This window comes from Eublepharis macularius, chromosome 15, assembly GCF_028583425.1.
Source record: "Eublepharis macularius isolate TG4126 chromosome 15, MPM_Emac_v1.0, whole genome shotgun sequence".
In the NCBI taxonomy this organism is placed as follows: Eukaryota; Metazoa; Chordata; class Lepidosauria; order Squamata; family Eublepharidae; genus Eublepharis; species Eublepharis macularius.
This window is the reverse complement of record NC_072804.1, coordinates 46,988,965-47,010,025: the sequence shown is the minus strand read 5'-3', so window position 1 is coordinate 47,010,025 and position 21,061 is coordinate 46,988,965. Positions and strand designations below refer to the sequence as shown.

General features: G+C 43.9%; 2 protein-coding genes and 2 pseudogenes across 2 annotated transcripts; 1 reads left to right on the top strand and 3 right to left on the bottom strand.

The window, feature by feature from the left end:
- Positions 1-751: 751 nt before the first annotated feature.
- On the bottom strand, positions 752-1,840 carry LOC129342949 (free fatty acid receptor 2-like; annotated as a pseudogene).
- A 6,925-nt stretch (positions 1,841-8,765) lies between these two features.
- On the bottom strand, positions 8,766-9,875 carry LOC129343734 (free fatty acid receptor 2-like). The gene has a single exon (XM_055000115.1). It carries the CDS (start codon positions 9,873-9,875, stop codon positions 8,766-8,768), a length of 1,110 nt encoding a protein of 369 aa, XP_054856090.1.
- A 5,446-nt stretch (positions 9,876-15,321) lies between these two features.
- LOC129343713 (free fatty acid receptor 2-like) lies at positions 15,322-16,431 on the bottom strand (annotated as a pseudogene).
- Positions 16,432-18,941: 2,510 nt separating this feature from the next.
- Positions 18,942-20,698, top strand: LOC129342948 (free fatty acid receptor 2-like). Its single transcript, XM_054998905.1, has 2 exons — positions 18,942-18,983; positions 19,670-20,698. Exons 1-2 carry the CDS (start codon positions 18,942-18,944, stop codon positions 20,696-20,698), a joined length of 1,071 nt encoding a protein of 356 aa, XP_054854880.1.
- Positions 20,699-21,061: the final 363 nt, after the last annotated feature.

Below are 21,061 nucleotides of genomic sequence, written 5' to 3'. Positions count from 1 at the left end.
CAATGGAACATGGTGGACCATGTTTCTGGGGGAGGGTTCAGTGGACTGACCTCCCTGGCTACAGGAGGAGGGTTCAGTTTCCGTACCCGGCCCTCCCATTCCACTTGAAGTAGATAATCCAACAGCTCCCAGTCCTTCATCATTGTCTCTGGGATCTGTGGAGCAGGGTAAAAAACTGGCATAATGGACCGGACTCTATGGTACATGCCAGCCGAGCAAACACCAATGTTTCATAGGATGGCATTGGACGAGAAGTATAAGATGGAAAGATCCAAACAGGCGTTGAAAGATCTGAGGGGAAAAGCATAATATCTCCAGTCCTGGTCATCAAATTCTATGTAGCCCAAAATGTGGGAGATGTTATAGGGGGCAAAGCAAAGAGCATAAATAAGCAATGTGACCATAGGACTGTTGCTTCTTGCTGGCCTGGACATTGAGTAGTTGGGCCTGGACTCTGAGCAAAGAAGCCAGGATGTATATCACTTTGGCATAGCAAAAAAAGCCACCGCAGCATAGACCAATTTGCATTTCAACTTGTACTTCACAGGAAACACAATTCCTACGAATCGAATGCTGAGTTCTGTAAGGAAAAGGATGTCGATGTATTCAACATACAAGTGTAAATTTGCAACTTAAAATCCAAAAACAGGGTGAAGAAATTTAGAAATGGTAATATATTCACAAAACTTGTTTCTAAGTCCAATGCAACACATGTTCTTAGAGCATGCTAGAAAAAAAAATCTTTCTTGGTCTAATGTGCAATGTGCCCTTCAATGATGCTGGAGTACACTGCTGCTTGCTCGGGGTTCAGTGCACTGACTTCCCAGCTCTTAGCAGCATGGCCAAAAGAGGAGGACCCCGTGCCTACACTAGGACCTCCCAGAAGATAATCCAACAGCGCCCACACCTTCATCAGTGTCTCTGATCTTTACAGCAAGGCAGAGAGCACCACCGTATAATGAGGCAGACTCTGCGATACATGTTGGCCCAGCAAACGCCAACATTTCTTTGGATAGCGTTAGGCGAGAAAAAGATGATGAACAGATCCCAGCAAGTGTTGAAGGAGCTGAGGGCAAAGGTATAATCTCTCCATTCAGAGTATTCATTATGAATCCAGAACTGTGGGAGATGTTAAAGGGGCCAAAACAAATGGCAAAATGGAGCAAGATGACCACAGCCAGGCCCATGGAGCGTTGCTTCTTGCGGGGCTGGACATTGGGCAGGGAGGCCAGGATGTGAAGCACTTTGATGTAGCACAGACAGGTGATGATGAAAGGAATGAAAAAGAGGGCAGTGCAGACTTCAAGCCAGAAGGAGTATATTGTCTTTTTCTGCTGCTCGTTGAACTCCTTATAGCACACCATGTGATTGGAAGCATGCTGTGAAGTCTCCGTTGTTTTATCGTCCATGAACCTGACAACAAAAATGGTGCTGCAGTGGGAACCAACCAGTGACCAGACGAAGACGCTGGCCATCACTGCATAGGTCGACCTGCGGTTCAACTTATACTTGATGGGAAACGCAACTCCCAAGTAACGGTCCACGCTGATCGCTGTGAGGAAAAGGGTGCTGACGTAGATGCTGCTGTGGAAGGTGCAGCTGGTGATGCCACAGAGGACCTCCGGGAATTGCCACTCATTTTTGTGGGCAGCTTCTGACATTTTGAGAGGCAGGAAGAAGCGAGATGTCAGATAAAGTCAGATTGAACAGGGGGATGTCAATGGGGGCTTGCTTCTTGCAGACTTTCACCAGAAATGTGTAGAGAGACAGAAGTTTGGCAGGGAGGCCAATCAGAACAGAAAATGATGTAGAAGGCAAGAATAACAGCATTGTTGGCCATCCTCTCCGCTTCTGTAAAGGAAGGCGGGATCATTAGATATAAAACTAAGTCAAGGGGCACGTTTCTGAACCCAAGGACAGAATACCTTAGCAGGCTTTCCCACGACCTCTGAAAATATCCACAAGATGACTCAATAAGACACCTCATACGCTAGTGTCTTTCAAATCACCTACCTGCCACTTACACTTTCTATATTAGTTCCTCTACCATGAAATCCAAGTATGTTTCACAGGACTCCAGGCGATATTCTTGGTTACCCTCCCTCCATTCCGATGGGATGCTGGCCATCTTCATTCATTCTTATTTTTGAGCTCTATCATCACAGAACAAAACCTAGACCACACCTCACATTCTGCTGTAGCTCAGTTTTACAAGGAAAGGTTTGTGGTCATAGGCAATCTGTTTTTTAGTTGCTCACTGAAAATTACCTGAGAAACTACTGTAAGGTACCCAGGAAACGGGACCATTGAAAAACATCCTTTTGTTTAAGCAATGCCCACTTAAGCAATGAATATAACTCTAGCTGAAATATAAAGCTTTCTTTCATGAACACTTTTGCCCCACTTCAAAGGAACTCCAAACATCAAATAGGCTACTTCTTTCTTCTTTTTATCTTCCTACCAGCCCTCTATCGGTTGGCTAATACACTATGGCAGACTTGAGATCACCCACCTGTCATCGATCTAGCTTATCTATTGGGTAATTAAGTTCCACTAAGGACCTTTATTGGGATCCTTTATTCTACTATGCAGCTAAATGCATTTTGAAATAGAAATGATATATTAATTCCAGCAGCAGTTTCATATCTTGTATTCTAGAGGACAGCCTCTCTGCTTATTCTTTGAGAAGGAGAAGAATCTATTCATGCTGCAGTCAGCCCACATTCTATCTTCTAAAAGCAAAAAGTGATATATTTATATGACACAGCTACCTTATCTGGACTTGTGGAGGAAGCTGTGGAATTGAGCAACCAATCCCCTTCTCCTTAAAGTAGAAAAGCATTGCCCATGACCAACGAGTTACCAGAAAACTATTTCCCTGAAAGGAAAGAGATCAGTTTGGATTGCACTGAAAAAAGCCTATTTTTTGCAAACTTCTAATTTAATCACATCCCTCGTATGGTTATAAAGAAAAATAGTATATAAATAAAACTATAAAGTCTTTTGCCTGTGTTCTCACCCACATAGGCAACACAAACCTACAAAGGGTTTATGTTGCCTATTGACAGCCTAACATAAAATGATGTTTCCATAGATTCGCCAGCCACAGCCAGAAGCAATTGGGGTAGCAAACAACAAGGCAAATCCCGGTGCAGACAAGCAAAAGAAGTGGAAACCCACCCAGGTTAGATAGAGGTCTCTGCACCTTTAATAAGAAATTAGTTTTAGAAATTAAGAAATTAATAAGAAATGAGTTTGTGGATTACAATCAGGTGAGCTTCCTGATATAATTGATGTCTGACTCAGAGATACACATGCAGGCTTCTGCTTCTGCGTCACTCTCTGGGTTGTATGAAGTACTCACATTGATTCAGGGTAAGTTCTGTTTGAGTCACCAATTAAAGATACAGTTGATACATTGAAGGACATAAGAATGGATTGTACTATATGTTTTATTGTTTGCACATGATACAGTGATCTCACAGCCCCTGAGGAAGTCGGGACGACGAAATCTGCCATCTAGCCGGTTGCAGCTGGGGCTATTTCATGTTGGATCCTTTGTGTAACATCTTATGAGGCACCTGAAAGAGAACAGATAAAGGAACATGAGAAGAATTTAAATACTGTCATAAATGGACATATACTTACCGTGCAGTACATACCTGGAGCATTTGTTTGTTACTGAGAAGACTTTAATGGGACATTGAGTCTGTGTAGAAACTTTTAGATGTAGACTTTTGAATGTATTATGTTTAGAAATTATCAAGACTGTATGAATACACTTTCTGTATGACTGTAAGAATGTTTGATATATTCATGATCATTTTGGTTTGATCACATAGTATTACATATCAGAAGCAATTGGGGAGCTGGGACAGGAAAAACTGTAAGTGATGGCATAATATAGGGGGCAACTCTCCAGGACTCTAGACTGAGGCTTAATCATAGAGTTTTCAATGAATCGTAGAGCATCATCCTCACTCTAATGACATCTGATTTTGGGCAGAAGTGACATGTGCCAGCAAAATGCCAGTGTCCCCTTCCATTTCTCCCCATTTTTCTCTCATAGGCCTTTGAAGTGGCTGCGGGGAATAGAAGAAAGCACTGAGAGGTAGCTGGTTTCCGTATGTGCACAAATGATCAAGATTCCCTCATGCTATCCTAAAGCTCCTAACATGTCCTGGACCGTGGTTACACCAAGTTCCTAGCTTGAAATGATCTTTTTTTTTTGTTTATTTTTTGCATCTGCTCCCAGCCCCTAATTTGTCATTTCCTGACTGTCCCTGTCTTGAGAACCTTAGGAGTTTTCCTATTTCCAATTCTTCTTTTGCAAGGACACGTGTTATTTCCTCACACTCTGTCTCCGCTGCTGCAGAGATCGCATTCCTCCTCTTGAGAAGGAAAGCTCCAACCAACAGCTGTTCATGGGGTCATCAGAGAGGGAAGGATGCAAACCCCTTATTAAAGCCGTGACTGTAACTAGACTATTTCACTGCAGGAAGCACCACACTGGACAATTACCCTAAGTGCTAGTCCTGCAAAGAACAAGCAGTCCCCACCTGGCCATTTCCTTGCAATGTGCTCATGTTAGGAGTGGCTCCATATAAACATCTTCCTGTCACTTGCCTAATTGAAGGGATTATGAAGAATACCTGTTCCCAAAGCAGCTTGGCAAACAGGGAGAGGAGTTATGGAAGATGACTTTGGACAATACCTAAGAAACGGAAGGCAGCAAGTTGCAAAAGATTGGGATTTTACTATGCATTAGAACTGTTCTCCTTTCATTCTGGAAGGGTAATGTCCTGATAAAATGGTGGTAATTTCATCCTTTTTTTAAAAAAAAGATTTTTTATTCTTTTTATTAACTACATTAACTAACAATACAAAGGAAAGAAAGGGGAACAAGGGAAGGAAAGAAAAAAAACCAACAACAACATATAACAACTACACTACACAGAATGCTTTCCCTTCATACTGCCATTATTTAAAAAAAATTAAAGCTTTGTATAGTATTGATGGAGTGGTTGACCTTACAAAATGCAAATTACAATTCAAATTCAAATTAAGTTTTCCTCCCCCTCCTGGGTCCTGGACGCAGTTCTCTCGGAGCAACTGCAGCCGCAGTGCTCGTTTCCTCCCCCCCCCCCCTCAGACTTCTCCTTTTCTTCTTGCTTGGTGCGCTGAAATTCCGGATTTTTGTCCTCAAAATCCCTTAGTTGATCTTCTGATAATATCTTGTAAGCTTGATCTTTGTAACTGAACCAGATTCCTTCCGGAAATAGCCATTTGTACTTTATTCCACGTTCCCTCAGAAGAGCTGCGAGCTTTTTATACTTAAAACGTCTTTTCCGAACTAAAAATGGGACGCCTTTCAGTATCTTAACTTTGTTACCCAAAAAGTCCAGATCCACGTTATATGAATTGTATAGGATAGTGTCTCGGATCCTTTTAGATGAAAAATCGATGATGATCTCGCGAGGCAGCTGATGCATTGACTTGCCCAGAGCGGGACTTTGTTTTTTCGCTGCCATTTTAGGGGGGGGGGGGACCGCCAGATCGTGGTGACAGAGGCAGCAATGCCTGGTCCGCCTGCCCTGCCCTTTCTAGAGCCCATTCCCCCCCCCCCACAATGGGCTTTGTTACTAGTGTATTAAATTATGAGTGATTAATGTATTCTACATTATTTTTTTCATTAATGTTGTATTTAGAGAAGTGACGTAATGATGTGAGCACTTTATTCTTGGAATATTGGATAGGTTATTTATTATAACCACTTGACACTTTATACGTTGATACTGAACTTTATAAATAGCTATATGTTTGATACAATTTGTATGTGAGATCTTTGAGGGTTGGATATTGTTTACACTTCTGGCTGTGGGGATTTCCTCCATTGATCAGGTTCAGCCTTACCAGGGGTGCATCTCCCCCCGCCCCTAATCTCTGTGGTTCCTGCAGATGGTAAAGGCCCAGCAGCAGAGCCTGATAAAAAAGCTAGCACCTCTGCCACTGCCTGTCACAATCCAGGAAATGGTGTTGCCAGTGTAGAGAGCACTAAGTTTAGCTCACGTATGTTATCATCTTCTGCACAAGGACAAACAGAGCTAAACAAAACTAGAGAGTCTCATTTATTCACAGAACTCTCATACAGTTACATCCAAGGTACGTTCTGCCCATAACATTGAAAGGACATTTACACTTCTAGAAACTCCTTGTTCAAATAACCCACTCTTCACCCTCCATGACAACAACTGGTTGCCCAATAAAAACACAGGACTTTTTTCCTGGTGGTACACACCAGTATGCAATACCAGCACCTTTTTCCTTTGTACTAGCACCTGTTTCAGACTGTAGACTTGGGTCCCAAGGCAGCGAACACCATGAATGCTGGCACCTTTTCTTAAAGAAAAAACACTGTAAAAACAGATTCTTATCTATTTAGAATGTTGTTATCCTCAAAGTGGCATGCATAGGTCCCCTATCCCCCATTTTATCCTCACAACAGCCTTGTGAGGTAGGTTAAGCAGACAGCAGACATTGGACGAGAAGTATAAGATGGAATGATCCATACCAGGCAAGACGCCTGATAATATAATAGCCAATTTGGTAGTGCAAGCCCTCCATTTTCAATTCTATCTTGGAGGTGTTTATATCTAATTCTTGCTTTTTTGTGTAGCCAAATAAACTTCTTTATTTTTTGTCTAATTCATCGAGAATTTTAAACGATGTCAGAATGGGTAAGTGTTGAAATAGAAAAAGTATTTTTGGCAAAACATTCATCTTTACAGTGGCTGTTCTACCCAAGAAGGATAAGTGAGTTTTACTCCACATATCCAAGTCTCGGTATATTTCCTTACGTAGTCTAAGATAGTTATCTTCGTAAAGAGAGCTGTATCTTGATGATATCTGTATACCCAGGTATCTAACTTTCTTTGAGGTTGCAAATTGAGTTTTGGTTTCTAATATCTTAATTTGTTGTTTGGTCATATTTTTGTAAACGGTTTGTGTTTTATGTCTATTTATTTTTAGACCAGCATAGTCGGCATATCTTGCAAATAAAGATAATAGAGAGCCAATGGAATCTTCTGGATTCTCCAGGATAATCAAAAGATCATCTGCAAAGGCTTGGATAATTCTGTCAGACGAAAGAATGCTAACTTTTGAAGGTCATGACCTCCCCTCAGGATGGCACTCCTATTTATGGACATATCCAAATAAAACACCGAAAACCTTTATGGAACATTGGATCAGAAAATGCCTAATAAGAACATGGAAGATAAAAAGACCGTCATTATACACTGAGATCCCACCGTGGTTCTCTCCTCAGGAAGCCATATCCAAGGATGCACTACAATATAAAACTACACTCACATACAGAGATCTCCTCATAAATGCAGGGATACTAAAGTCATCAAGTCAACTAAAGCTGGAAGGATACAACTTGAACTGGTGGTAATATATCCAGATTCAATCGAGGTTCAACTCTGACAAAAAAAAATTTGGAATCCACAAAGATTTAAACCAATTTGACAAAATCCTCCTATCTAGCAATCAAAAGCTTTTAGGTAAAATTTATAAATATCTTCTGAACTATAAAATGGCTGACAAACAAGTTAAAGACTGTATGATTAAATGGGCACAGAATATAGGGTATCAGATCTCTCTAGATAGATGGCAAGGGGTATGGAGAGATATTAAAAACTTTAAATCAACTGCATACAGAGAAAACCACTATAAAATGTATTATTGATGGTATATCTCTCCAGCTAAGCTAGCAGAAATGTATGCTTGTTCCGATGGATGTTGGAAATGTGGTGTAGAAAGAGGTACCTTTTTTCATTCTTGGTGAACATGTAAAAAAGCTAAGGAATTCTGGAATATGGTCTCATTGTTCATAAAGAAAATGTTGGATTTGCATATTACCCTAGATCCCACGATATTTTTATTGTCTATGTTTGATAGCAAGTTTCCAAAGGAACAAAAATACTTATTGCAACATATTATTACTGCTGCAAGACTGGTATATGCACAGGTCGGGAAACAAAAGTGCGTACCTGATGAGAAAAAATTAATAGAGAAGTTGTTACACTGTATAGAAATGGACAGACTTACCTCAATTCTGAATTTAGAAAATAACAAAACTTTTGTAGACAGATGGAAAGACATATATGTCAGGCTGAATTTGACAACCAAGTATATTATATCATGAAACTTATACTAGTTATTATATCGGATGTATAATCAAGTTATGTAAGAATATCACTTTGCAGTATTTTTGCACCACTCCCCTGTGTAAAAAAATTGAAAATTCTTAATAAATTTTTTTTTTTAAAAAAAGATGGAAAGATCCAAGCAGGTGTTGAAGGATCTGAGGGGAAAAGCATAATATCTCCAGTCATGGTCAACAAAACCTATGTAGCCCAAAGTGTGGGAGCTGTTATAGGGGCCAAAGCAAACAGCATAAATAAGCAATGTGACTACTGCCAGTCCATAGGTGGCTTCTTGCTGGCCCAAACACTTGGCAGAGAAGCTAGGATATATGTCACTTTGGCATAGTAAAACAGGCCAGTCCGGGAAAGGCCAACTTCTGTTTCAATTTGTACTTGATGGAAAATGAAACTCCTAGGAATTGGTCAACGCTGATTGCCCTAAGGGAAAGAATGCTGATGTATTCAGCATACAAGTGTGAATTCACAACTTCAAATCCAAAAATGGGATGAAAAAATTTAGAAGTTGTCATATATTCACAAAAGTTCTTTCTTGGTCTAATGTGCAACGTGGCCTTCAGTGACGCTGGAGTACACTGCTGCTTGCTCTGGGTTCAGTGCCCTGACTTCACAGCTCTTTGCAGCATGGCCACAAGAGGAGGACTCCGTGCCTACACTAGGCCCTCCTAATCCGCTTGAAGAAGATAATCCAGCACCTCCCGCTCCTTCATCAGTGTCTCTGAGACGTTTGCAGCAGGGCAAAGAGCACTGTGGTAGAATGAGCCGGACTCTGCGGTAGAGGCCAGCCCAGCAAACAGCGACGTTTCGTCGCATGGCGTTGGACGAGAAGAAGAAGATGAAAGGATCCAAGCACGTGTTAAAGGAGCTGAGGGCAAAGCTAAAATCTCTCCATGTAGGGTCCTTCAAATTATGGTAACCAGAAATGTGGGATATATTAAAGGGGCTGAAGCAAATGACAAAATTGAGCAAGGTGACCACAGCCAAGCCCATGGACCATTGCTTCTTGCGGGGCTGGACGTTGGGCAGGGAGGCCAAAATGCGGAGCACTTTGATGTAGCAGAAACAGGTGATTACAAAAGGGATGCAGAAGAGAATGAGGCAGAGTTCAAGCCGGAAGGGGTAGATGATCTTTTTCTGCTGCTCGTTGAACTCCTTATAGCACACCACATGATTGGAAGGGCGCAGTGATGTCTCCATTGAGTCATTGTGCATGGACCTCAGAACAAAGACGGTGCTGCAGTGGGAACCGACCAGTGACCAGATGAAGACGCTGGCCACCACTGCATAGGCCGACCTGCGGTTCAACTTATACTTGATGGGAAACGCAACTCCTAAGTAACGGTCCACGCTGATCGCTGTGAGGAAAAGGGTGCTGATGTAGATGCTGCTGTGGCATGTGCAGCTGGTGACAGCGCAGAGGACCTCTGGGAAATGCCACTCATTTTTGTGGGCAGCTTCTGACATTTTGAGAGGCAGGAAGACCAGAAGCAAGATGTCAGATAAAGTCAGATTGAGCAGGAGGATGTCAATGGGGACTGGCTTCTTGCAGACTTTCACCAGAAATGTGTAGAGGGACAGGAGGTTGGCAGGGAGACCAATCAGGAAAGTGAAGATGTAGATGGCAAGAACGGCAGCGTGGGTGGCCATCTTCTCAGCTTCTGTAAAGGAAGGGGCGATCGTTAGATAGGAAGCTAAGACAGGAAGCGTGTTTCCAATCCAAACCCATGAGCAGAATATTTTAGCAGGCTCTCCCACCACCTCTGAAAAAATCAAAAAGATTCATCAATCAGACATTTCATACACTGGTGTCTTTCAAATCGCCTACCTGCCGCTTACACTTTCTATATCAGTTCCTCTACCATGAAATCCAAGTATGTTTCACAGGAATTTGGGTGACATTCTTGGTCACCTCCTCCATTCCAATGGGATGCCAGCCATCTTCACTCATTTTTATTTTTGAGCCCTACCATCACAGAACAAAACCTCGACCACATGCCACTTTCTGCTATAACTCATTTTTGCAAGGAATGATTTGTTGTCATATAGGCAATCTGTTTTTCAGTCGCTTACTGAAAATTACCTGAGAAACTACTGTAAGGTCCCTAGGAAACCATACCATTGAAAAACATCCTACCACTTAAACAATATCCATTTAAGCAATGGATATATATAAACATACCACTTAAACATACCACTTAAGCAATAACTATATATGACATTTATATTTCTGAAAAAACTCTAGCTGAAATATAAAGCTTTCTATTATGAACATTTTTACCCTGCTTTAAATAAACTCAATACAATAAAGAAGCTGCTTGTTTCTCCTTTTTATCTTCCTAGCAGCCCCTCGAGGTTGGCCGATAGACTATGTCAGACTTGAAATCACCTACCCGGAATCTTATCTTTTGGGGAATTATGATTAAGTTCCACCTAGGACCCTTATTGGGACCCCTTATTCTACTATGCAGCTAAATACATTTTGCAATAGAAATGGCATATTAAGTCCAGATGCAGTTTCAAATCTTACTTGTGTTCTAGAGGGACAGCCTCTCTGCTTGTTCTTTGAGGAGGGAAAGAATCAAAGTAATCCGTTCATGCTGCGGTCAGCCCGCCTTCTATCGTCTAAAAGCAAAAAGTGATGTATTTATGTGGTACAGCTACCTTATCTGGACTTGTGGAGGAAGCTGGGGAATTGGGCAACCAATTCTCTCCTCCTTAAAGTAGAAAAACATTGCCCGTGATGGCCAATTAACTCGGAAACTACTTCCCAGAATGGAAAGAGAGCAGTTTGGATTGCCTTTTTTTTTTTTGCAAACTTCCAATATAATTACATTCTTTGTATGGTTCAAGGAAAAAAATGGCATATAAATAAAACTGGAAAGTCTTTTGCCTGTGCTCTCACCCACACGTATTAGAGTACTAAAGGGTTTATGTTGCCGACTGACAGCCCGACATAAAATGGTGTTTTTATAGAGCTGCCAGCTGCAGCCAGGAGTAATTGGGGTGCTGGGGTAGGAAAAACTGGAAGTGATGATGACATTATATAGAGGGCAACCCTCCAGGACTCTAACAGTGCAATCCTAAGGAGAGTTACTCCCGTCGAAGCCCACTGAAATCAACGGTCTTAGACTGGAGTAACTTTGCTTAGGATAGCAGTGTAAATCTAGTTTTAACCGTAGAGTTTGGGGTGAATCCCAGAGCATTGCCCTCACCCTAATGACATCTCTTCTCATTTTGGGCAGAAGTAACATGTGCCAGCAAAATGCCAGCACACCCTCCCATTTTCTTCATTTTTCTCCCATAGGCTAGCAGGGATTAGAGGAAAGCATCAAGAGGTGGCTTGCCTCTGTGCACAAATGATCAAGATTCTCCAATGCTATTCTAAAGATCCTGTCATGTTCTTGAACTTAGTTAAACCTAGTTCCTTACTTGAAGTGATCACTTTTCCATTTTTTTGTTCATTTTTTGCATTTGTTTTCAGCCCCTAATTTGTGTTTCAACAACACAACACAACAAAAGGAAGCACGCCCAAGGCGGAATTAATTGAAGACAAAATTACAAAGTTTCAGCAAGGGTAACACATGATACAAAGTTACATGCAAGAATAATCATTATATATCAGCAATTTCAAAGTCCAGTGAACGCCAAAATATTGCTGCTGGTATGACCGTTAGTCAGCTGTAGCCAATATAATTCCCAATTGTATAACGAGAAATTATAGGCGCTTGCAAGCCTGCCGCGGGGCGGGCGGGAGCCCAGGCAGGCACTCGTAAGAGCCGCTGAAAGGCAAGCCGTCCCAATACGGCGCTTGTAGAAGCCGCTGTGAGGTGAGCGGAAATAAAGCAACTGAGGCAACGAGCGTGAGCCGGCCAGATCGTTCTCTTTTTCTCGTTTCAGACTTGAGTAAATCTTTCGTCAGGCCACAATATCTAAAGGGTAACATAAAGCAGTAATATCCAACGATACATGCATAACCGTCCCCCAATCATTAAGGTAGTATTTACATTACAAATCACAAGTTTATTCTCCCAGGAACATATCCAAAATTTCCGGAGTGAGGGGGATGGGACAATTCAAGCGCTTAAATACATAGAGGTGGGTCGATAGCAACATAAACGCAATTAATTTAAAGGTACAGTACAAATCTGTACTATTGATTAAAAAGATCAAAGGACAGGCACTAACACATGCCATGACATTTATAACTATCTGCTCAATAATACTCAGTTAAAACATCCTTAATTTTAATGAAGGAAAAATTTCATTTTAGGAGGATGCTAGCCGACCGGGAATGATCCGGGACTGGAAATTCATAGGAAGGAGGAGAGATCTAGATAGTTATTGAGGCCATGTGGGATCATAGAATGAAGTCTAAAAATCCACCTAGTCTCAGCCTGGAGGAGAAAGCGATTTCGAAAACCTAATCTCGGAACAACTTCCAAAAAATTTGTGTTTACCTGATTGCCCTTGTATTGAGAACCTCAGGAGTTCTCCTATTTCCAATTCTACTTTTGCAAAGACATATGTTATTTGTTCACATTCACTCTCCACTACTTCAGAGGACGTTTTCCTCCTCTTGAGAAGAAAAGATCCAACCAACAGCTGTTCATGGGGTTATCAGAGAGAAGGGAGGATACGAACACCCTTTTAAAGCTGTGGCTTTAACGAGATAGTTTCACTGCTGGAAGCATTACCTCCTCATAAAGCACCACACTGGACAATCACCCTGAGACAACTAAGTGCTAGTCCTGCAAAGAACATTCACTCCCCACTTAGCCATTTCCTTGCAATGCACTCATATTAGGAGCAGGACCCATAAAACTTCTTCCTGTCACTTGCCTAATTGAATGGATTATGATGAAGTATAGCTATTTTCAAAACAGCTTGGCAAACAGAGAGAGGGGATATGGAAGCTGACTTGGACAATGCCTAGGAAATGGAAGGCAACTACGACACCACACTGACTCTGTGTAATTGCTGCTTTAATCAGGGTCTAGCCTGCATATGCTGTAATGTAGGTTTCCCCAACAGGGTGCCCATGAGCACCATGGAACCTGCCCGTGCTTCCCCTGGCACCTGCCAAGCTTTCCAGAAAGTGGCTGGGGCCATTGTAAGATAGGGCTTGTTACTGGCTACTCTCATTCAGTGAAAGGGTTTCCCACGACGGCAATAGCGGTTGCAGCCCCTGGACTAGAAAGCGTAAATAAATAGTAAAGTGTAATGCAATATATGCTGTAATGCGTACAAGCTAGCCTGGAGAAACAACCGCCTGAGGTTGATGTCTGCCTTGCCAGAAATTCAGTCTGCAGGCATCCAAAGATGAGATCTTTCAGAGTACCTGCTAATCTCTGCGGGTCCAGCAGATGGTAAAGGCCTGGCAGAAGGCTCTGTGCAGACTTCCTTTAGCTACTGTGTGGCTCCATCCCCCCTCAAGCCTGGCCAGCTGCTGTTGCGAGCTTCTTCTGCACTCCAGCTGCTGTGCCAAACCTCAATGCAACATGGTGGAGCGTGTTTCTGGTGGAGGGTTCAGTGGGCTGACCGTAGCCTTGCCAGGTACACTTCCCATCCTGGCGGGAGAGGGGCACCTGGCACTTACCTGTTCAGCATTCCCAAGAGTTCCTTGTATGCACATGTAGCACAGACAGCCCCTTGAATCCTGCCAACGCTGGTTGATAAAGCATCTGCTTTGGAGGGGGTCTGAGCCCCAGCTTATATGGGATCCAATTCTCTTTATCAAACACCGGGAGCTCTGTTGGACTCAGCTCTGTCACTGCAGGAGTGATGTCATACTGTAGCTGCAGGAGCACATGCGTTTCTCAGGGGGCTGAGCCCCAAACAGGCCCAATTCAGCCCATTTGGGGACAAAATCAGCTGGCTGAGAAGCACAGGAGCTCCTGCAGGAGCGGTGCAACGTTGTCATTCCCGGAGGTGACATCATTGCACCACTCCAGAAGCTGCTTGGGGCAGCATCCATCCACCTCTCCCCTCACCTGCTATCCAGGTGAGTTAGGGATCCCATCCCCCCCCAGTGGAGGTGGGAGATCCCACATTCCCACCTTTTGCCCCTAGCCATTGCTTACCTGGCCGGTGGTGGGGAAAGGCAAAGAAGAGGCCTCCTGGGCGCACTCCCGGAGCTGGCGTGACCACATCACTGACATCACTGCACTGGCCCGAGAGCACTCCCGCTCTTCACAGTGAGCTAATTTGAACCCAAAATGGGTCCATCTGGGGCCCAAATCAGCCTGCTGCCAAGCACGCACACACACTCCCCAGTTCTACACGATGACATCACTTCTGGGAAATGACTCTCTGAGCACCAAGAAGTTGAGCGCTGGGTCCCCCTCCTCCCACCAGGAGGGTAAGGGGACCTGGCAATCCTAAGGCAAGTAGAGGCAGGGGGCAGATAGTGGGAGTAGGGGATCCCCCACCCCCTCCTGGGGAATAGCATCCCTAGCTATCCCCTCTTCTCTTTTCAGTATGGCAGGAGGAGGAGGGTTCACTGGCCACACCCAGATCTCCCAGTCCACTTTAAGAAGATAATCCAACAGCTTCCAATCCTTCATCATGTCTCTGGGATCTTTGCAGAAGGGCAAAAAACAGTGAGGTATAATGGCCTGAACTCTCTGGTACATGCCAGCCCAGCAAACACCAATGTTTCATCGGATGGCATTGGACGAGAAGTATAAGATGAAAAGATCCACGTAGATGTTGAAGGAACTGAGGGAAAAAGCATAATATCTCCAGTCATGGTCACCAAAATCTATGTAGTCCAAAACGTGGGAGATGAAAGGGGCCAAAGCAAAGAGCATAAATAAGCAACATGACCATGGGACTGCTACTTCTTGCTGGCCTGGATATTGAGCAGAGAGGCCACTTTGGCATAGCAAAAAGGGCCACCATGGCATAGGCCAACTTGCATTTCAACTTATACTTGATGGGAAACAGAACTCCTAGGAATCAGTCGATGCTGATTGCCGTAAGGAAAGGGATGCTGAAATATTCATCGTACAAGTGTGAATTCACAACTTCAAATCCAAAAATGGGATGAAGAAATTTAGAAGTTGTCGTATATTCACAAAAGTTCTTTCTTGGTCTAATGTGCCACGTGGCCTTCAGTGACGCTGGAGTACACAGCTGCTTGCTCTGGGTTCAGTGCCCTGACTTCACAGCTCTTTGCAGCATGGCCAAAAGAGGAGGACTCCGTGCCTACACTAGGCCCTCCTAATCCGCTTGAGGAAGATAATCCGACAGCCCCCGCTCCTTCATCAGTGTCTCTGAGACGTTTGCAGCAGGGCAAAGAGCACTGTGGTAGAATGAGCCGGACTCTGCGGTAGAGGCCAGCCCAGCAAACAGCGACGTTTCGTCGCATGGCGTTGGACGAGAAGAAGAAGATGAAAGGATCCAGGCAGGTGTTGAAGGAGCTGAGGGCAAAGCTAAAATCTCTCCATTCAGGGTCCTTACAACTAAGGAAGCCAAAAATGTGGGAGATGTTAAAGGGGCAGAAGCAGATGGCAAAATTGAGCAAGGTGACCACAGCCAGGCCCATGGAGCGTTGCTTCTTGCGGGGCTGGACGTTGGGCAGGGAGGCCAGGATGCGGATGACTTTGATGTAGCAGAAACAAGTGATTACGAAAGGGATGCAGAAGAGAACAAGGCAGAGTTCAAGTCGGAAGGGGTAAAAGATCTTTCTCTGTCGCTCATTGAATTCCTTATAGCACACCACGTGATTGGAAGGGCGCAGTGATGTCTCCATTGAGTCATTGCGCAGGGACCTCAGAACAAAGATGGTGCTGCAGTGGGAACCGACCAGTGATCAGATGAAGACGCTGGCCACCACTGCATAGGCCGACCTGCGGTTCAACTTATACTTGATGGGAAACGCAACTCCTAAGTAACGGTCCACGCTGATCGCTGTGAGGAAAAGGGTGCTGATGTAGATGCTGCTGTGGAAGGTGCAGCTGGTGATGCCGCAGAGGACCTCAGGGAAGTGCCACTCATTTTTGTGGGCAGCTTCTGACATTTTGAGAGGCAGGAAGACCAGAAGCGAGATGTCAGATAAAGTCAGATTGAGCAGGAGGATGTCAATGGGGACTGGCTTCTTGCAGACTTTCACCAGAAATGTGTAGAGGGACAGGAAGTTGGCAGGGAGGCCAATCAGGAAAGTGAAGACATAGATGGCAAGAACAGCAGCATGGGCGGCCATCTTCTCAGCTTCTGTAAAGGAAGGCGCGATCGTTAGATAGGAAGCTAAGACAGGAAGCGTGTTTCCAATCCAAACCCATGAGCAGAATACCTTAGCATGCTCTCCCACCACCTCTGAAAAAATCAAAAAGGTTCATCAATCAGACATTTCATACACTGGTGTCTTTCAAATCGCCTATCTGCCACTTACACTTTCTATATCAGTTCCTCTACCATGAAATCCAAGTATGTTTCACAGGACTTTGGGTGACATTCTTGGTCACCTCCTCCATTCCAATGGGATGCCAGCCATCTTCCCTCATTCTTATTTTTGAGCCCTACCATTACAGAACAAAACCTCGACCACATCTCCACTTAAGCAATGAATATAGATGAACATACCACTTAAACATACCACTTAAGCAGTGACTATATATGACATATATATTTCTGAAAAAAACTCTCGCTGAAATATAAAGCTTTCTATTCTGAAGGTTTTTGCCCCACTTTAAAGAAACTCAGTACAACAAAGAAGCTGCTTCTTTCTCCTTTTTATCTTCCTAGCAGCCCCTCAAGGTTGGCCGATAGACTACGTCAGACTTGAAATCACCCACCCAGAATCACTCTGTCTTATCTTTTGGGGAATTATGATTAAGTTCCACCTAGGACCCTTATTGGGACCCCTTATTCTACTATGCAGCTAAATACATTTTGCAATAGAAATGGCATATTAAGTCCAGATGCAGTTTCAAATCTTACTTGTGTTCTAGGGGGACAGCCTCTCTGCTTGTTCTTTGAGGAGGGCAAGAATCAGAGTAATCCATTCATGCTGCGGTCAGCCCGCCTTCTATCGTCTAAAAGCAAAAAGTGATGTATTTATGTGGTACAGCTACCTTATCTGTACTTGTGGAGGAAGCTGGGGAATTGGGCAACCAATACTCTCCTACTTAAAGTAGAAAAGCATGGCCAATTAACTTGGAAACTACTTCCCAGAATGGAAAGAGAGCAGTTTGGATTGCCCATGTTTTTGCAAACTTCTAATTTAATTACATTCTTTGTATGGTTCAAGGAAAAAAATGGCATATAAATAAAACTGAAAAGTCTTTTGCCTGTGCTCTCACCCACACGTTTTAGAGTACTAAAGGGTTTATGTTGCCGACTGACAGCCCGACATAAAATGTTGTTTTTATAGAGCTGCCAGCTGCAGCCAGGAGTAATTGGGGTGCTGGGGTAGGAAAAACTGGAAGTGATGATGACATTATATAGAGGGCAACCCTCCAGGACTCTAACAGTGCAATCCTAAGGAGAGTTACTCCCGTCGAAGCCCACTGAAATCAACGGTCTTAGACTGGAGTAACTTTGCTTAGGATAGCACTGTAAGTCTAGTTTTAACCGTAGAGTTTGGGGTGAATCCCAGAGCATTGCCCTCACCCTAATGACATCTCTTCTGATTTTGGGCAGAAGTAACATATGCCAGCAAAATGCCAGCATACCCTCCCATTTTCTTCATTTTTCTCCCATAGGCTAGCAGGGATTAGAGGAAAGCATCAAGAGGTGGCTTGCCTCTGTGCACAAATGATCAAGATTCTCCAATGCTATTCTAAAGATCCTGTCATGTTCTTGAACTTAGTTAAACCTAGTTCCTTACTTGAAGTGACCACTTTTCCATTTTTTTGTTCATTTTTTGCATTTGTTTTCAGCCCCTAATTTGTGTTTACCTGATTGTCCTTGTATTGAGAACCTCAGGAGTTCTCCTATTTCCAATTCTTCTTTTGCAAAGACACATGTTATTTGTTCACATTCACTCTCCACTACTTCAGGGGATGTTTTCCTCCTCTTGAGAAGAAAAGATCCAACCAACAGCTGTTCATGGGGTTATCAGAGAGAAGGGAGGATACAAACACCCTTTTAAAGCTGTGACTTTAATGAGATAGTTTCACTGCTGGAAGCATTACCTCCTCATAAAGCACCACACTGGACAATCACCCTGAGACAACTAAGTGCTAGGGCCAAGCTACACATGACGAATGACACTTGAACGGCAAGTGGATTGAGTGGAGGGCAAGTGAACAGGGAGAAATACACTTGCTGTTCAAGTGTCATTCGTCATGTGTAGCTTGGCCCCTAGTCCTGCAAAGAACAACCACTCCCCATTTAGCCATTTCCTTGCAATGCGCTCATATTAGGAGCAGGCCCCGTATAAACGTCTTCCTGTCACTTGCCTAATTGAATGGATCATGAAGTATAGCTATTTTCAAAGCAGCTTGGCAAACAGAGAGAGGGGATATGGAAGCTGATTTGGACAATACCTAGGAAATGGAGGGCAACCAGTTGCAAAAGATTGCACTTTTCCTATGCATCAAAACACGGTTTCATTCTGGAAGGGCAATATCCAGATAAATTGTTGGTAAAGCTTTCCTATTTGAAGCAGGAGTGGGGATTGGTCACCCAAGTCCACTATTTCCTCCACAAGTCCTGATAAGGTACCTGTTTTTCCTGCACAAAAGATAGGCATCGCTCTTCTAAGTGCACATGAATATGCCCAGCATTTTGCTCTTCAAAGAAGAAATGAGGGTTAGCCACATCACCTGTGGAAGGCTTTGATTCCTCCCTCCTTGAAAAAAAGAAGCATCTTTCAATCTAGAGCACAACTAGGATTCGAAAACGTTGCTGGAATTAAAATGTCTTTTCTAATGTGCATTTCATTGCATAGTAGGTCCTAATTAGGTTACTTAGAAGAACTTAATCATAAGAATCTGGTGCCCATGACTGATGAAGAGCTGCTGTAGCATGGTGGTTAAGTGGTTGGACTGCAAATTAGCATTCTGCTGATTCAAATCCAGCTGCTGCCCTGAGCTCAGGAGGTGGCCTTGGGTAGGCCTCAGCCTCAGCTCCCCAGTTGTATTGTAGAGATACTAATAACACTGACTTTGTTCAGCTCTCAAAGGGTGGAAATACTTACTATAAAGTGCCTAGGGATGATAAAGTGAACCTCATTGCATGTGTCCCCTCTCCAACCTCCCATGCACTCGCTCACACATTCACACTTCAGTTTGCTTAATGTGAGTACATGCACGCATTCGATATCAGTTCCTCCTCAACTGCTAAAAGTATCCGAACTGCCAAATTCCCAGTTTCCTTCACTTCCCCCATCCAGGGCCGGTGCCAGAATATCTGGCTCCTGAGGCTGGGGGGGGGCAGCTTCAGGACTGCTCGTGCCCCCACATGCATGCGCGCATGCACACACAGCCGGACTGCAGGGTGGCGGGCGGCTGGGCGGAGGGCTGAGAGGCTGCTGGCACAGCAGGTGGCTCAATCTGACTTTATCTGACATCTTGCTTCTAGTCTTCCTGCCTCTCAAAATGTCAGAAGCTGCCCACAAAAATGAGTGGCATTTCCAAGAGGTCCTCTGCAGCATCACCAGCTGCACCTTCCACAGCAGCATCTACATCAGCACCCTTTTCCTCACAGCGATCAGCGTGGACCGTTACTTAGGAGTTGCATTTCCCATCAAGTATAAGTTGAACCGCAGGTCGGTCTATGCAGTGGTGGCCAGTGTCTTCATCTGGTCACTGGTCGGTTCCCACTGCAGCACCGTCTTTGTTCTGAGGTCCATGCGCAATGACTCAATGGAGACATCACTGCGCCCTTCCAGTCATGTGGTGTGCTATAAGGAGTTCAACGAGCAGCAGAAAAAGATCATCTACCCCTTCCGGCTTGAACTCTGCCTCATTCTCTTCTGCATCCCTTTCGTAATCACTTGTTTCTGCTACATCAAAGTGCTCCGCATTTTGGCCTCCCTGCCCAACGTCCAGCCCCGCAAGAAGCAATGGTCCATGGGCTTGGCTGTGGTCACCTTGCTCAATTTTGTCATTTGCTTCAGCCCCTTTAATATATCCCACATATCTGGTTACCATAATTTGAAGGACCCTACATGGAGAGATTTTAGCTTTGCCCTCAGCTCCTTTAACACGTGCTTGGATCCTTTCATCTTCTTCTTCTCGTCCAACGCCATGCGACGAAACGTCACTGTTTGCTGGGCTGGCCTCTACCGCAGAGTCCGGCTCATTCTACCACAGTGCTCTTTGCCCTGCTGCAAACGTCTCAGAGAAACTGATGAAGGAGCGGGAGGTGCTGGATTATCTTCTTCAAGTGGATTAGGAGGGCCTAGTGTGGGTACGGAGTCCTCCTCTTGTGGCCATGCTGCAAAGAGCTGTGAAGTCAGGGCACTGAACCCAGAGCAAGCAGCAGTGTACTCCAGCGTCACTGAAGGCCACGTTGCACATTAGACCAAGAAAGAACTTTTGTGAATATAGAACAACTTCTAAATTTTTTCATCCCATTTTTGGATTTGAAGTTGTGAATTCACACTTGTATGCTGAATACATCAGCATTCTTTCCCTTAGGGCAATCAGCGTTGACCAATTCCTAGGAGTTTCATTTTCCATCAAGTACAAATTGAAACAGAAGTTGGCCTTTCCCGGACTGGCCTGTTTTACTATGCCAAAGTGACATACATCCTAGCTTCTCTGCCAAGTGTTTGGGCCAGCAAGAAGCCACCTATGGACTGGCAGTAGTCACATTGCTTATTTATGCTGTTTGCTTTGGCCCCTATAACAGCTCCCACATTTTGGGCTACATAGGTTTTGTTG